Source organism: Helianthus annuus, chromosome 12 (assembly GCF_002127325.2).
Source record: "Helianthus annuus cultivar XRQ/B chromosome 12, HanXRQr2.0-SUNRISE, whole genome shotgun sequence".
Classification (NCBI taxonomy): domain Eukaryota; kingdom Viridiplantae; phylum Streptophyta; class Magnoliopsida; order Asterales; family Asteraceae; genus Helianthus; species Helianthus annuus.
Genome location: NC_035444.2, coordinates 11654524 through 11672784, shown reverse-complemented (window position 1 = coordinate 11672784; position 18261 = coordinate 11654524). Strand labels below are relative to the sequence as shown.

Genomic DNA, 18261 nt, shown 5'->3' with positions numbered 1-18261 from the left:
TATTTTTTTCATTATTTTTTTTTTGTAAAAAATGCATATATCTTTGTTTTCCACATGTACTGATCTTATTGGTTCGTTAGATTTTTTTCGATAATTTTAATAACTATGTTTGATGAATGTATGTGTTTTTTTATTAAAAGATTTCTTATATTTTTGTTATTTATTTTGCTTTTAAAACAAATCGGTTTCAAATGAAAATATTAATTGTAATTATTTTTAACACATTTATGGATAATTAATAAGCATAAAAATATAAATTTAGTAAAAAAAATGTTATAAGGCTGGGTTGTGAATATGAGTAGAAGTTTGAGGTAGGTTGGGTTGGGTTGTGTAGGTGGAAGAGAGAGAAATTAGTTTTTTATTATAAGGTTGGGTTGGAGAAGGTTGTGGATGGAGATAGCCTTAACATTAACAATCTATTAAATATAAACACTGACACCCTCATGTGAACAAAACACGAGGGTATTTTCGTCAAATAACATCTCTAACATAAAAACTAAAGAGTTAATTACTCTTTTCGTCCTTGTGGTTTGTCAAAAATCACTATTTCAGTTCATTAGTTTAAAATTGGCGATTTCAGTCCCTGTGGTTTCACTTTCGTAACTATTTCATTCCCTGTGGTTTCACTTTCATAATCATTTCAATCCATTATTCTGTTAAGTACAGGGGACTGAAATGGTTACGAGGTGGACTGAAATGGTTACGAAAGTGAAACCACAGGGACTGAAATCGCAATTTTTAAACTAATGGACTGAAATAGTGATTTTTTACAAACCACAGGGACGAAAACAGTAATTAACTCAAAACTAAAAGACAAATGTGGGCCCCGCCCCCAATACCATTTCTTCTTTACCACCCCACTCATTTTCTTATTCCCCCTCTGCCGTTTGCAGCCACCATCGACCATCCCTACAAGTTTTGGTGTTTCATGGACCATAGGTGCAAACCAATTAGTGTTGTTGGGTCTCTTGGTCTACAAATTTGTTTTCTATTGGTTGTTTATTGTTAAAAATATGCTATATTAGTTCCAGTTTTATACCAAACATATTAATGATATTAATATTATATGCTCTTTATTTTATATGCTCTTTGGGTTGCTGGAGTTATGTACAAATGGCATGGGCTTACAAAAATAAAGAAATTGGGCTAATCTTTGTTGTTGGGCTTTAAGGGGCTAGATTAAAGGCGGGTCAAAATGTGCAGACGGGTCAAAGCCGGACTGCTATATAAAGAGACTCTAAAGTGAGAGAGTTTATCATGTTCGTTCCAGAAGTGTTCTAGGGTTTTTTAACCTTTAACATCGACATCGAGGCCGCACTACATCAGATGATCATCATCTTTCTTGTATATGTCTTTTGATCAGTCTTCAAATACTCGCCTGTCTTTGATCATTGCCGAATCGTTTTAGGTTTCCATATTAATTAACGCCTGGTTTGTTTTATTTCATCTTGATTCGTTGTATGTTTGTTAACATCTACTGATCATGTATCAGTCGATTATCTGTATTGTTGAAGAACTCATAATCATATGAGTACTTCTAGGGTTTGGTGGTCTTTTCGAGTTGGTTATAATTTTCTAATAAAATCTTTAGTCACCGTTTTGTCGCTATATCTGCATTCTTGTATACATTCCTAATTGTTGACATGGTATCAGAGCTTATGGCTCTGTTATCTTCTGTCGATTACTAGTTTTTGGTTAGATTCCATCGATTTTCAATTCTAGGGTTCTGTGGTATAACGATTAGATAAGTGTTGTTATTTTTAGTCCTCTAGTGTTTGAAATCCTATTTGAGAAAGTTATAGGAATTTAACGATCGTTCTTGGTCGAATACTCAATTGGAAGCTAGGGTTTCTGTGTAGATAAACCCTTATTCGAGAGTCAGGGTAGTGTCCAGTTCGTGATTTGGGGTTCTTGATATGGCTACTCTTTTTGTTCTTTGATTCTCGAGGTTTGTTGACTATGATGGAAGATAATCTGTGCTGAGTGTGGTGGTCCACTGGTTTTTGATGCTTTACTCATCCTGTTGCTGCATGGTTGATTCTTTGCATATGGCCTTGCGTCGAGGTTCTGATGCAGTTTCTTATCTTCTGTCGCTGAATTCTCTCTAAGGTTTTTTAACTGTTCTTTGGCTGCGAAGTACTTTGTAAGTCCTTCTACCTTAACTCTATATTTTGTTGTTACATGAGTAGGTATATTCTGGACCAGGTTAGGGGGACCGGAATTGGTAAAAAAACAACGTGTTGCATTCTTATGTACATACAGTCTTATCCATGATTTTTGATAAGTAATTTAGTTATTATTGTTTGTGTGTATTAGCTGGTTGTCTGCTAGCTATGAGGGATCATCCTCACATCTAGGGTTTGTATCAGTTTTATAGTTCTAATTAATGCTTTATATAAAAAACAAATTTGATTAAATGGAAAATTGTTCTATTTTTTTTATTGTTAGTCTCTAAGAATAACTTCATGTTTGTATCCAAAGTAAATATGTGTTCAACCAAAATTATTGCTTAGGTATTTTTAAAATGTGGTTTTTGTTTGGTTGTTTATTCTCTCGCTAATCAGTTCATGTCTTGTTTTTATTCAGTTTAATTAGGACTGTGTTTTTGTATTGACCAACTAATTGTGTTTATTGGTCTGGTATTATTCTCGTCATATTAATGAGTACCTGCCATTGATTAGGTCAGATCTCTTTACACTTTCATTGTGTGTTTTAAAGTCTCTGGAGAAAGTCTATATCTAGGATTTTATGTACATAAAAAACTGTTAGATCGTTTAGGTTTTCATATCAGATCATGATGATCTGTTCCGTAGAGATTTTGTAAAGTGCTACAGCCGAGTGTGTTTTGTCTTGTGAGATGTATTCTTTTCTGGTTGCAAATAGTGTGTTTTGTGTTTAATCAGAATTTGTTTGGTTGTATCTTAAAGTTTTGTGAAAGTCGTATTATTTTAAGATTTGTTTCTTGAATCTGGTCTTTCCTCTTTTCTAAAAGTGATGTGACTTTTGCCTCATTAGAAATGTTTCTGAGTGTGGTTCATTATTGTTGTGAGATTGTAAAAGTTTTTTGCTTGATTCAAACTAGTTTTATGTTCTTTACAAGTAGTCTGATGACATTTTATTGTAAACTTGTAAATAGTTTTTAATCAACTCAAAATAGACTTTAAGTTCCTCACAAGTCTTGTGTTTCTTACTGTCTCTTGTTGTTTCTTTAGTTGTGATGGTTGTTTCACATATGTTAATAATAATGTGATTAAAGTCTTGCACTGTTCAAGGTTATTATTTGCACTGTTCAAAGTCTTGCAATCATTTTCTCATATCGATCTAGGGTTTGAACATATATTAATTCGTTTTCCTGTTAGTTCGAATGATGTGTGAGAATAGACTGTCGTGTTGATGAAAGTGTGAGCTGTGTAATTTGTTGAGTGTTTTGGATTGCTTTGATCAAATATGATCTTATTTACTATTCATTTTTGTTTGATCGTGTAAACATACCATAGCTTTGACATGTTTAAAACTCTTTGTATGTTCAGTTCAACACTTTCGAATTTCTCTAAAAAATATCTTTTCATTGTTCTAGGGTTTGTTACGATCTTGAGTTTGTTGAGATTGAATCTGTTAGTTCGTAGTGATTAGATTTGTAGATCATCGTGTTGTTGGTCTAAGTGTGTTAGAGTTGATTTGTGTTGTCTCAAAAGTTTTTTATTAACAAATTTTTTGTTGTTGTGGATAGAAATCCATTATAACAAAAGGTTCCAGTTACTTCATGCATTCAAATCAACGATTTATATCCACTTTCAAAATGTGTGTGTTATGCATCGTAGATCTAGGGTTTTCTTAGTTAGGAAATCTGTTAGTTCTGGTGTGGTTAAGTCTTTTTCAGTCTGTTGTTAGACTTATATGTCTTGTGACATGTTGTTTGCCTTAAAGTTGTGTGGCTTTTCGTTGTGATCATATGTGTGGCTTTTGTGACAGTCATGTATTCCTTTGGTTATTGGAATCGTTGTGTGATTGTGTTTCTTGTAAAGGTTATGCTTTCTTGAAGATGTATTCTTCATCAGTGTTTGCCTTTATCTCACTGGTCTTGGGGTTTTCATGTTTTGAGTCCGACCATAGTGAGGTGTTTTGTTGTTCATTGCCGATCGTAGTGATATTAGTTCATTGGTCTAGGTGATGTTTCTTTTCTTCCATGCTGGTCTAGGGTAGTTTGTAGATTCTTCGTGTTGTTGAGTCTCGTCCCGATTAGATCGTAGTGTTGGTTTCTACCTGTTCTTTGTATTGTCTAAAATCTTCTTATTTGGTTAGTCGAACCGTGTGGTTCATGTGTCTTAACCAGTAATGTTGTGAAGATTATTCTCGAATATGTGTTACAACCCTGTTTGTTTCTCTGGTTTTTCTCTCTCTAGAACTCTCCAGAGTTCTTGTAGATATAGGGTTCCTTGTGCGGTCTATGTTGCCATGTAGATCTTGTGGGTTTGAGTTGTGTGTACGGGTTCAGATCGTCGTGTTTTTGGTCTGATTGGTAGAAGATATATAGAGCTTGTTAAATCTTTAATGTTTTGTGCCTTTGGTGGTGAAAAGTTAATATAACCGAGTTATTATTTTGTTGATCAATAACTCATATGAAGTGCTATTTAGTATAATTGTTTGAAATTTTGGGAGTTATTAGTATACTTCAATGAGCGTTAAATCTTGTTTTAAGTGAAGCTGTTGTTTGAAGAACAGAAGAATTACAATTAATTGCTTTATTCTTCGAGAAATTTGTTTACACTTCTAATCTTGTTGAAACTTCAAATTGAAATATACTTAGATGTAAAACGTTCTGAGATATAAGCTCCTTAAATGTGAAGTGCTTCTACAGGTTAAACTTAAATTAATACAAACTGAAAAATGGATTTAGTGTTGTTGGTTGGAATGTCTAAATTGTTGTATTGTATTAGTAATATGCAAGCGTTTATTTGGTAGAGGCTGGATCTGGTTACTAGTGGTGTTTTGTAGCTGGTTTGTGATTGCCAACAAATTGGTGTATTCATACTTAACACTTAGCACATGCTTTATTGTTGTGCTATAATCACCTTCTCACAGGAATTGCATCCTCTCTTCTTTCTTTAGTTGGATAAAATGGTACACCAATTGTTGCTACTGTGGATTTGAAAGGACTATGCAAAATGAGTTGGAATGATAGTTGGTGTGGTTATACTAGTTGCAACAATTGTTATTTCTAGAGTACATGGAAGTGTTTGTATATCTAAGGTTTTTTTTGTTTATCATCTTCTAATGTTTTTGACACTTTCTAAATGACTTAACAAGCATAACTATGATGGATGTTCACAAAAGGTTTGTTAATCAACATGTCCAGGTATGTAAAAACGTGAGTTTGTTTGATGTGTTTGGTAATACAACTGAGGAGGGGTGTTAAAAATATGCTATATTAGTTCCAGTTTTATACCAAACATATTAATGATATTAATATTATATGCTCTTTATTTTGTATGCTCTTTGGGTTGCTGGAGTTATGTACAAATGGCATGGGTTTACAAAAATAAAGAAATTGGGCTAATCTTTGTTGTTGGGCTTTAAGGGGCTAGATTAAAGGCGGGTCAAAATGTGCAGACGGGTCAAAGCCGGACCGCTATATAAAGAGACTCTAAAGTGAGAGAGTTTATCATGTTCGTTCCAGAAGTGTTCTAGGGTTTTTTAACCTTTAACATTGACATCGAGGCCGCACTACATCAGATGATCATCATCTTTCTTGTATATGTCTTTTGATCAGTCTTCAAATACTCGCCCGTCTTTGATCATTGCCGAATCGTTTTAGGTTTCCAGATTAAGTAACGCCTGGTTTGTTTTATTTCATCTTGATTCGTTGTATGTTTGTTAACATCTACTGATCATGTATCAGTCGATTATCTGTATTGTTGAAGAACTCATAATCATATGAGTACTTCTAGGGTTTGGTGGTCTTTTCGGGTTGGTTATAATTTTCTAATAAAATCTTTAGTCACCGTTTGTCGCTATATATGTGTTCTTGTATACATTCCTCATTGTTGACATTTATAAACTTTTCCACTAAATAATATGATAAGTTCATATTTAACAGGGCAATCACATACTCAAATTTTGAAGGGGCCTGTCGTGATGGTACAATGGTGTATATTTTAATGAGAAAATACTTCTAAAAAGTAAAAAAGTTTTTGACTCTTTTGGAGTTTGGGGTCATATCTTCATCAAATTTGCCATCAATTTCACAGTTGAAAGCTTTCTTCGTCGACAAATTCCCCGTCGACAAAAACTTCATCCAAAAACTATGCCCCAAAACACAGTCGGTTTCACCGCCACACGCACCACTACAATGATGACAACGACTGTTGGCAAGTTGAAGAGAGAAAGGTTATACAGAGAGAAAGAGAAAGTGGGTGTTGGATCGTTATGGTTGAGGTGAGGCGGTGGAGATCTTTACGGTGGCGATGGGGGTATGTGGGTTGAGATTTGTTGTTGCCTTTTTCCGGCATAAAGTAGATCAAACATTAGTTCTGGAAATCGATTTCTTCAAACATTCATCTTATTTCTCCGATATCAGATTTCTTTGGTCGTTTCATCTTTTATTCAAATAAATTGCAATTACGCTTTTGTTACCAGGAACTAGGCTTTTACATTTGGGGGAGCACAGAGAAAACTGAAGAAACTGATGTAAAAAGCGTAGTTAATTTTTAGGTTAAGTTGTTATTGACGAAAATACCCACATGTAAGTGTATTACAAATTGAAAAGTTAATACCCCATTAAGTTACTTTAAACTTTTAATACGTTAAGATGTTACTTTGTGAAAATCACAGGGACCAACTATGTAATTAACTTTAGATTTAATCATTTGATAATGAGTCTGATCGTGTTACAAGATTGTTTGAATTTAACTATGTTGTGTAACCTAATTATTTGAATTAAATATGTTTGTGTTAGGTTTTGTTTGTTTTTTCCAAGAAGAGCTTTCTGACCTCTTTTGTATGCGCGACGCAGACCACGCGCAGACCTTTTGTTTTGCATATTGTTTGTTTTTCAGAAGAGATTTCATTTAAAAAGGTATGTGTATCATCTTCCCGAAATAGATGTGGACCCCTCACTTCTAAACACTTCAAACCTCTTGTCACAAAACACACATACATAACAAAACCCTAGCACCTCTCCTCCACCACTCTCCTCCTCCTCCCACCACCTCCGCCGTCCTCCACGGTATCATATGTCCCCAACCACACCATAACCCCTCGCCGCGGATCGCGAGTCTTCGCCGCCCACCGCCCCCGTTGTCGCCGCCTCACCCCCTAAACTTCTGGTCACCCACCACCGGTTCTATTTTCCGGCGACTCTATTTTTTCTTCTCGCTACAACATTTTGTGACTATATTTTCCGGTGACCCATGTAACAATCTTCATCACTTGAAGAATCGGTTGCATCACGATCAGTGACAGAAATGGTTACCATTTTGGATAAATTGTTATTTGATTGCTGTTTTGTGATGATGGTACGGTTAACTCTGTATCTTGAAAAAGGATTTAAGATATCTGGCTCCATTTTTACATGTGTATAAATGGAATTGAAGAAGGGTTTAAAGAATATTATTATTAATCGCCTAAAAAGAAGGCAAAACGATGGGAGTGATTGTAGAGAAATTGAATGTGTTTGAGGTTTGAATAAGTGTAAAATCAACTCTTTACTAGTGCTTGTTAGTTTTTTTTCTGAATTTTGATGTTAATTTTCAAATTTATAATAAATTTATAATGTGGTTTTTCTAAATTTTGGTGTTAGTTTTCATAATTTATATTGTTTGTTTTTTCTGAATATTTATGTTAATTTTCAGTTTATGAAGCCTTTTATGTTGTTTGGTGTTATTTCAGCAGTTTGCAGAAGTTAAAAAACAAACAGTCTTCTTCTTACAGACTGCAGAGGTTTGGTCCACCTCTTATGCTACAGATGTCTGCAGATGTGGTCCGAAGACTGCAAACATTTTGCCTATGAAAAAACAAACACCATAGTGTTTTAGTAAATGAAAGAATAGTTCAACTGTTAGGGTTGGCATGAACGAGTGAATGCAAGTAGAAAAATAAACAATCACTCGCTTCAACAGAGTGTTTGGAGATTGGTGGGATCAGCGAACACCTCATGCGCGCCCACTTTAAGAAGGTCATATGCTGTGATAGTCTACTCAAGTGTCACACCCCGATTTCCACGTGTCTCACCGGTGGGCCCGGTGGGGGATTACCGTGACGTAGTTGGCAACAATATAGTCAAACCACACAATATATGAATGCACAGCGGAAGCAATTGAAAATATAATACAACCGAATTTATTATTGTAATATCAATTGTCACAATATTCGGAAGTTTATCCACAGAAGGATCAAACATAAAATGGAAGCAATAGTTCAACAGACTTTTAGGCATCTTAAGCTTGCGAGACTTCTATTGATGCTAAGGAGAAATATCCAGCCAATTACGTATAGTACCTGCATTTAGCCTTTTTGGGAAATACGTCAGTTTACACTGGTGTTGAAACGCTGATTAACACAAGGATAATCAATAGGGTTGTTTCACTTGTGGGGTTCAACCTCTTCTTCTACTCGTATCGGTGGCTCAAGATCTGCAAAACAGTAAACACCGTTAATCTCGTTAAGAGGGGAGAAGGGGGTTTTCCCTCTTAACCAGGCTCCGGCGTGAGAATAAGTACTGTTCTGAGAGGAAATAAACAGTGTGTGTATAGAGTGAGTAAGGAGAGTAAAAAGATCCTGAACCTGAACGATGAAGGGTCCTATTTATAGCCGGAGGGTGAAGAAGGAAGGAGCAGCCGTGCCAGCTGTGGGTGTGCGCCAGCTGTCCGACCAAGAGGAATATCCTCTTGGTCTGCTCTGTCATGGCAAGCGTAGTGGTACACGTGGCGTTCTTACATTCGCCCTCGCTGGACACCTCGTACTGGTACCGTCAGCCCTACTCCCTGATTTGTCGCAGGCCTATGTGGCATTCTGCGAGTGGTGACACGTGTTGTCCTTTATGTCGGATAGAGCATCTTTGGTGCCAGCTGTGAATCATTCAAGAAGTTTCTGGAAGCTTCTGGATTGCTTCGCTGACATGGATGCTTTGTGTGCATAAAAGTGGTGTGGTCCCTGCCATGTAGGCAGGGAATTGGGACCATACCTCTTCAAGTCCCCCCAGTCCAGTGTGCCTTCTAGTTGAGTTGATCGTCTAGGAGGGATTCTGGACTTATGAGATTTGTGATTTCTATGCATCGCGTAGACTTTGGTACATATAAAGTGGACCAAAATGGGCGCAGTGCATGTGGATTTTGGCCTTTTTGAAAAAGGTGAGCCAAATGGACGCATGGCGCATGGGTTTTGGTCCTTTAAAAAAAGTGAGCCAAATGGACGCATGGCGCATGGGTTTTGGCCCTTTGAAAAAAGTGAGCCAAATGGACGCATCGCGCATGGGTTTTGGCTCTTTGAGAAAAGGTGAGCCAAATGGACGCATGGCGCATGGGTTTTGGCCCTTTGAAAAAGGTGAGCCAAATGGACGCATGGCGCATGGGTTTTGGCCCTTTGGAAAAGGTGAGCCAAATGGACGCATGGCGCATGGGTTTTGGCCCTTTGGAAAAGGTGAGCCAAATGGACGCATGGCGCATGGGTTTTGGTCCTTTGAAAAAAGTGATCCAAATGGACGCATGGCGCATGGGTTTTGGTCCTTTGAAAAAAGTGAGCCAAATGGACGCATGGCGCATGGGTTTTGGCCCTTTGAAAAAAGTGAGCCAAATGGACGCATCGCGCATGGGTTTTGGCCCTTTGAAAAAAGGTGAGCCAAATGGACGCATGGCGCATGGGTTTTGGCCCTTTGAAAAAGGTGAGCCAAATGGACGCATGGCGCATGGGTTTTGGCCCTTTGGAAAAGGTGAGCCAAATGGACGCATGGGTTTTGGTCCTTTGAAAAAAGTGAGCCAAATGGACGCATGGCGCATGGGTTTTGGCCCTTTGGAAAAGGTGAGCCAAATGGACGCATGGCGCATGGGTTTTGGTCCTTTGAAAAAAGTGAGCCAAATGGACGCATCGCGCATGGGTTTTGGCCCTTTGAAAATAGGTGAGCCAAATGGACGCATGGCACATGGGTTTTGGCCCTTTGAAAAAGGTGAGCCAAATGGACGCATGGTGCATGGGTTTTGGCCCTTTGAAAAAAGTGAGCCAAATGAACGCATCGCGCATGGGTTTTGGCCCCTTGAAAAAAGTGAGCCAAATGGACGCATCGCGCATGGGTTTTGGCCCTTTGAAAAAAGTGAGCCAAATGGACGCATGGCGCATGGGTTTTTTGGCGTCTTGATGTTTCCTTCTGGTGGAAGCTTGGTGGTCATGGGGAAGTGTTTGGTATGACTGTCTGATGTCCCTGTCTTTTCGGAGATGAACAGTTGCCTTTTCAGTGACTTTCTGTCACGTCAGGCGGTCTTTGTCGTCCATGTTTCCCGAGAAAAGAGCCGACGTCTTCTCTCTCTTCTGACGTGTTAGTCATCTATTGGATGCTTTTTCTGTGCTCTGCCGTTCCACTACCTATCGCATTAAATGCGATGGGTATAAATAGGAGGCGGTTATCTCCTTCCCCTGTATTTTCTTTTCCCACGGATGGCGCCAATGTTGAAACGCTGATTAACACAAGGATAATCAATAGGGTTGTTTCACTTATGGGGTTCAACCTCTTCTTCTACTCGTATCGGTGGCTCAAGATCTGCAAAACAGTAAACACCGTTAGTCTCGTTAAGAGGGGAGCAGGGGGTTTTCCCTCTTAACCAGGCTCCGGCGTGAGAATAAGTACTATTCTGAGAGGAAATAAACAGTGTGTGTATAGAGTGACTAAGGAGTGTAAAAAGATCCTGAACCTGAACGATGAAGGGTCCTATTTATAGCCGGAGGGTGAAGAAGGAAGGAGCAGCCGTGCCAGCTGTGGGTGTGCGCCAGCTGTCCGACCAAGAGGAATATCCTCTTGGTCTGCTCTGTCATGGCAAGTGTAGTGGTACACGTGGCGTTCTTACATTCGTCTTCGCTGGACACCTCGTACTGGTACCGTCAGCCCTGCTCCCTGATTTGTCGCAGGCCTATGTGGCATTCTGCGAGTGGTGACACGTGTTGTCCTTTATGTCGGATAGAGCATCTTTGGTGCCAGCTGTGAATCATTCCAGAAGTTTCTGGAAGCTTCTGGATTGCTTCGCTGACATGGATGCTTTGTGTGCATAAAAGTGGTGTGGTCCCTGCCATGTAGGCAGGGAATTGGGACCATACCTCTTCAACTGGTAAATACAATTAACCGACTCATTTTGAAAATGACTGAAAATTTATTTGGATGCACGTGGCACAAAATATCTTTTATCATTTGATTAAAATGCACAGAGGCAAAATTAATCTTTTTAACTTGGGAGAATTATTTAATATTATAATCTTGTGAACGAATTACATGTTACTTGTGCGTTCAGTAGCCCGGATCAAGTCCGGGTTAAAGATCAATAGACACACCACATAGCATAAACCGTAGCGGGTAACCAACGGCTATACCTTTAAAATTATAGACATAATGCCGAGTGTACGCCTACACTCGGATGTCAAGGTCGTGCCATTTCGTAAAATGCTGCCAAGGATATCCGAGACATGGTCATTAACCCCCCAAAGACTTTAAGTAAACAAGACTGTTTAAACGAGCCGATCAAATTATTCAACTACCCATTCAACGATGGAGATTTGATGCTCGATCAAGCGGTATGCTATATACCGTAACCCAAGCCCGTATAGGGAAAAAAGTTAAAAGTATTTACCTGAGCTAAATATAAATTCAATCCCAGCCGTATATCAAATCAGCAAGTACAGATAGCTTTTACTGGGCTCCTAATCTGGAATGGAGGTTTATAATAACCTATTAGAATCCTAACGGGTCTTTAGTTAAGCTTAAGCTTAGACCGGTTAGTTTCAAGGATACGGTTCATACGCACTATTTAAGCGAAGAACGGATAGAATGTGATTTAGACCCGACAAGTTCAGAGACTTGTTTAATATGGGAATTTCATACACATTCTGGATTTTGAGATAAAACTGTTAAGGTTTGACCCGTTTCGGCTAATTTATGTAAACTTGTTACATAAACCGAACCGTACGCGTAATAAGCGTGTCGGGTATTCATGAGAGCTATATACAGGTTTCCTAAGTTAATTATGCCTCAAATATGTTGTGACATCAGTAAGATGTCTTTCATTATGCCTGGAACGAGTTTAAACACAACTATGCCTCGTAGGGGTAGTTTGGTCATTTTAAAGGTTGTAAAAAGGTTTAAGTGTTTAACTGAGTTACAGGTCTGAAGTAATCAGTAAACATACTCAAATTAATGAGTTATAACAGTAGGATAAAGTGCATATGTGAAATTTATTAATTATAACCAAACTATGCCCCTTAGGGGTATTTTGGTAATTTCACATAAGCCGAAAAGCTCAAAACTGAGGTCTGAGTTTAACAACCTTTGATTACTGTTAAAATATTATACTTCGCCTCAAATATCAGTAGGTATCAACCCTTGTATGTTTAAAATACTTATAGTACATACTATGCGTTAAAACGCTTAAAAAGGCGATTAAAGCCATTTCCAGGTTTGATACTTAAATCTGATATTTTTATATTTCCAGAAGGTTTAAAATAATTTATTTAACATGTGTGATCAGTAGCAAAAGGTTTGGAGTCGTTTTGATATGTAAAACTCATTTTATGGCCCGTAAGGGCAAAACCGACAAGTACCGGATTAAGCCTACGACTATGAGTTATACTCAGCCTAAAATTAATTAAAAATCTTTAAAATTCCCAAAATAATATATTACATCAGTGGGTAAGAGATTTGATATCAAAAAGTATGTTTAAGTAGGCTATACGCTAATTACGCCTTTTTATTAACATAAAGCATCCATTTGCGATAATGAGCATAACTCTTAATCTACAATTCAAACTGATGTCAAACTTTGTGTACACGTTTATATATCAGTAATTAAAGTTTCTACTCTTTTACATTTCCAAAAATCACGTTTTAAGGCAATAAGGGCATAATGGTCAACATATGAGCAATTAACGGAATCATGCATAGTAATTGGTTAACTAATGAACCATAGTGTATAATCTCAGAGGGTTATACTAGCATGTAACCTGGTCCAATTAAAGCTTTAAGGTATTTCTAAATCATACCAAAACGGGTCAGAACTGAAGTCAAAGCAAAAGTCAAGGCTTTGCGACTTTTGGTTCCGAACCGGGTCTAAACGATAAATTGTCGGACCAACAAGCTTAGATCAGTTCTTTAACTTATTACCAAGCTATATGAGTGGCAAAATAGGTTATACGCCTTCTACATTGTTACTTATGCGTTAAATCGTAAATCTAGCTTCTGTTGACTTTTTACAAACAACTTTGACCCGACATTCGACCTAGTTAGAGTGGTGATTAGGGGGAACCCTCTTAAGGGTTTATTACCCACATAAATACCAACTTATAACTACTTTCGATTCGACTAATCACTGGACCATTTGTGATTAATCTTAAAGTCGACCGTTAATTACGACGGTTTGACTTTTAAGCTAAAACTAAGCTAAAGCTCAATTAGGAAGGGTTAGGCAAACTTACAAGGGTCCTATGAACGACCAGGGATCACTTGGGAGGAAGCTTGAGCTTTAGAAGTGCTCCACAAATGTAGATGAAGGTGTGAAGACTTGTTGCAAGTTCATGGTCCTTTTCTAGTGAAAATTTCACCACAAATCTTTGACACACAAGTCTACCAACTGACCACAACCTTCCAACATGTGTCCCTAGTGTTTAGGGGTTGTTTAGGGGCCTCTTGGAAGTGTTTGAGGGTATCAATTGACGTTTAGAAGGCTGAAAAGGCAACTGCCACATTTTTCTGCATCTGGGCGGGCCAGGCGGCCCGCGTAAGGCCTAAAGCGGCCCGCGTGGGTTCTTCTGATCTGATTCCATATTTGCATTAATTGTAAGCTTGGCTCCTGGTCCTTCCGAAAGGTCAACCAACTTATTTCTTGCAATATGAACCCTCAAATTTAACACATAAGGGCTTCAAGATATATACCCACTTTGTTAAGACCTCGGTTAACTTTATTGTTGCCCGAAAAGTCATAACTTTCGACGTTGACGCTTTTAACCCCTCGCATACGAATTTGATCATAACTTTCTCATACGATAACGAAACTTTATGAAATTTGAATCGTGCATTGTAGTGAGCATAATTTACTTTTACAAAGCTTCGGGTTTGTTAAAAGGTCACTCAGAGGTATAACTTTAAACATGTTGACACATTTAACCCCTGTAGTTTGTAATCTCTCACTTTTAGCTTCGTATGATCAATGATTTATTCGTTTGATGGCATAAGCATTATGTAGGGTTAATGTACATTATATTTATTCACAGTTGACACTTAGAGTACGTATATTCACATACTTTCCATGTTTGTCAACTTTAGTCCTTCTATAATATTCTTTCACACGTTTTAAACATATGACACGTGTCAACACATTATAGGACGTAAATTTCCGAGGTGTTACATCAGGACTATCACTGGAAGAGATGGCATGCCAAAAGTGTGGGACAAGTTGATCGAAGCGGCAAAAATTGTCGCACAAACAGAAGAAAGTTTAACTGGGTTAATGTCTGTTCGTTACTTGAAAGACCACTACTCAATAGACCAATACTCGAAAGACTATTCGCGCGAATCCAGCAAACGCGACAAAAGGAAGAGACACTCCGACTGGAGGGCAAACCAGTCGTACAATGACGGTGAAAGACACCACCATAGTGAACACTGGCGAAGTATAGTGGGTGCCCAGGGGTGCACCCGCCCACCCCAATGTTTCAGTTAGAAGTGTATAAGTTCCGATTTTTTGTCCAAAAAAATTAAAATTATATAGGATCACCCCGATTATTTTTCCTAAATTGTATATCCTAAATATTTATAAACTTTGTATATAAATGATGGGTAGTTTGGTAAATATACACTTTGTTTTATTTGGAACTATTATTATTTGACCCGACTTGAATCGAATAGACAACCTAACCCGACCCGAAACATAGCGATAGGAAAAAACATTTGGGTCCCATCACTTTACGCTCCTCGAAACTTTTGGTCAAGCTCTGCCACTGATAGTGAAGGTGCCTGAGCTACGATTGACAAGATAGGGTACACGAAGGCAAGCAAGGGTGAGATCAAGAGAGACAATGGACTCCGTTGACTAAGACACCCCAAGAGGTTCTTAACACGGAGAAGTTGGATCTCAAGGATCCACCAACAATGCGCAACAAGAAAGGCAAGACCCTAGTTTGTTCTCTGAGTTCCACAAAGATACCGGACACTTGACCGATGATTGCATCCACCTGCGCATGGAAATTGTCGCAACCCCCGCCCCCTATCTGTCCCGGGAACGAGCGGCCGCAAACAACAGTGTTGGTGGTATCGATGTTTATTTATTTGACAACGGAAATAACATCAGGACCGTAGTTAGGAAATATTTTATCAGAGTAAAACACCATCTTTTATATAAATAAACATATTGTGATAAAACCCAAGTTTTTATTACAAACTGATTTATAGGGATAAATCCCATTTTATTAAAATAAAACGCCTTCTTTATTTAGGTAACTTTTATAGCCACTTTTCCAAGCCTTCAGTGTTGTCCAGCTGGCTTCTAGTTGGCTTTCACATTGTGTTACCTGAAACGCGTTTAAAAAAAATATTTTGTCAGTATGAAATACTGGTGAGTGAATCCCGGTTTAATCAAGAAAAGTTTTGTTAATTGAAACAGTATTGAGAGCGATTACAATGTTTACATCTACCCAATTACTCATTTAGTACTGTCAATCCTGACTGGTGGGTCATATTACACATTGACTAACTCTTTGTCCAATGGTAACGTGTTCCACATTTTGTATACAAAACCCTAACATACCAGTAGTAATTGTAGAATTGCAAAGACTCAATCACTGCTAAATTGCATTGGAAAATATTTAAGGTTTTGTAAAAACTGTTTACAAAAAGGTTTACAAAAAGGAGATTACTCACATTGTCGTCTTAGGTTTTTTGTAAGGGTTTCCTGGGAATTATCTATAATTTACAAAAATGCACACGTGTTAGTATAATAACCCATTTTAACATTAGTAATACCCTCACCGAGACGGCATTCCAACGACTACGTCGGGCAGAACCACGACAGTCGTTACGGAACCCTAGATCAATCTGGCAGCATATCTAATACGTATACAGGGGTTATGATACTTACAACGGAGCAGAAATATTATACCCGAGTATAGTGCCTACTATAAGAAATTTGAGAGAGAAAGTCGAGAAATGAACGAGCTGACTGAAGGCCCGATGCGTGCAATTTATAGGGCTGATCTTTGGGTTCGTCGCGCCCCGCGTAAACTCAGGCCAAGGCCTTCGCGGCCCGCGAGGCTCCTTAGGGTAGGCCCTAGGGTTGCTGATTCGGACCGTAGACTCCACACGTGACCCGACACGTGGCGGTACCGGGTGTCGCCCTAATCCTATGCTGTCGCGGCCCGCGTAGGCAGTAGCCAAAGGCTACGCGCCCCGCGAGGACCACATTTTTCTTGTTTTTAATTAATATATTTTAGGGTGTCGAAAAATATTTAGGATGATGTCGGTTTATTTTAGGGTTGTTATAGAAATCGAGAAAACTCTGAAGAGTGGCAAGTCGGAGCACCTCTTGAAGAACGTGCACAAGAAAACAAAGAAGATCCAGAGGATCAGATGAACAGGTGACCGATGGCCTCATCGCGTCGCACCGAAAATAAGCACTGGCGAGACCGTCCTTGACCAGATCTATGGCGCAAAGGCGGTTATCCCGGTTAAAATCAAAAAATCATCGCGTCAATGCAACTGATGATGAATTCAAGAAGTGTCATCCGTGACAACAAAGCCTCTGATGCCGACAAGGCACGTATTACATATGTTCTTCAGACGGTTACATTCCTCTACCTAGGATACAAGACAACCGAGAAAAGTTTTACATGTAGCATCACCTATGTAAGCGATGGTTGCCGCAACGCGCGAGTCCCAATTCTAGTTTATATAAAATCACAAGCAAAATCAACTTATAGCTTCAACTAATTTATATAATTAAAAGGGAAAAAAAATATTTCATAACACAACAAATATTTGTTCTATCACTTATACTCACAATATACCAACTTATATCACCCACAAATGATTTAATCCTCTTTTCCCTTTAACAACAAAAATCAAATACTCTTAACCTTTTTTTCTCCAAATTACCAAAACATACATGATAACTAGATCAAGTGTACCATGTAAGACAAACAAACCAACAACATTAAAACCCACAAAACCTCTACATGAGAACAACAAGAAGCACCCTTTGAATCATACATATAGTATGGATACTGAAAACCATTTTGTCCAATGGACCCACCACCACCACCATCGCCGCCGTCGCCACCACCACCACCATTTTGTCCGATGGACCCACCAACCGCCCCTGCCGGTGTCGCTGGAAAATACACAAGCCTCGGAGACGGTGGGCCGCCACCACCACCACCACCCCCCAATGTGATGTAAGCCGGCGGTGGATATGATGTCACCGCCGGCGGAGCCAAAGATTCCGGCGAGTCAAAGTAGTAAAACCGGGGTGGAGGTGGAGTGTGGTGGGCCGGAGTTGGAGATGGCGGTGGCTTTGACACGGTGGCAGGTGGAGAAGAAGGAGATTGTGGTGGTTTGAGTGTGACGGCAGGTGAAGATAGTGTTGGGGTGGTGGTGGACGGTGGAGATGAACATATGGGGGTGCAGGTGTTGCATAGTGAAGTTGTGAGGTCGTCGGCAGTTGCTGTTATTCCGGTGAGGATGAAGATGGTTGTGAAAAAGAGTTGTTGTTCCATGTGCATGGATTGTTGTAGTTTGTTTAAGATATATGGGAAGAGTAAGAATTCAGGAAGTCGTGATCAACCTCCCTTTATATACCTTTCACTTTAAAACTTATTTACTAATTATACCGGTTAAACCGAATATTAGACACGGACCTGGTACCATTTTCACAGTCACGTATTTTTTATTTTATTTTTTTTTATATTTTTACAAATAAGAATATTAACAAAAAATATATTAATAATTAAAATCACATTACTAAATAAGAACTACTAATATTTTAAAAATAACTAGTGTAGATAGTTGGCGCGAAATGTGACGGG

The 18261-nt window shown here is 38.6% G+C and overlaps 1 protein-coding gene and 1 long non-coding RNA gene across 2 annotated transcripts; one reads left to right on the top strand and one right to left on the bottom strand.

Moving 5' to 3' along the window:
• Positions 1–1248: 1248 nt before the first annotated feature.
• Positions 1249–6635, top strand: LOC110894074. Its single transcript, XR_002566090.2, has 2 exons — positions 1249–2143; positions 5579–6635. It is a non-coding gene; the product is annotated as an uncharacterized LOC110894074 (long non-coding RNA).
• A 10633-nt stretch (positions 6636–17268) lies between these two features.
• Positions 17269–17952, bottom strand: LOC110892424 (classical arabinogalactan protein 9-like). The gene is made up of 3 exons (XM_022139587.1): positions 17551–17952; positions 17365–17433; positions 17269–17283 (listed from the first exon to the last, which is right to left on the bottom strand). The coding sequence occupies exons 1-3, from the start codon at positions 17950–17952 to the stop codon at positions 17269–17271; spliced, it is 486 nt and encodes a 161-aa protein (XP_021995279.1).
• Between the last annotated feature and the right edge of the window lie 309 nt (positions 17953–18261).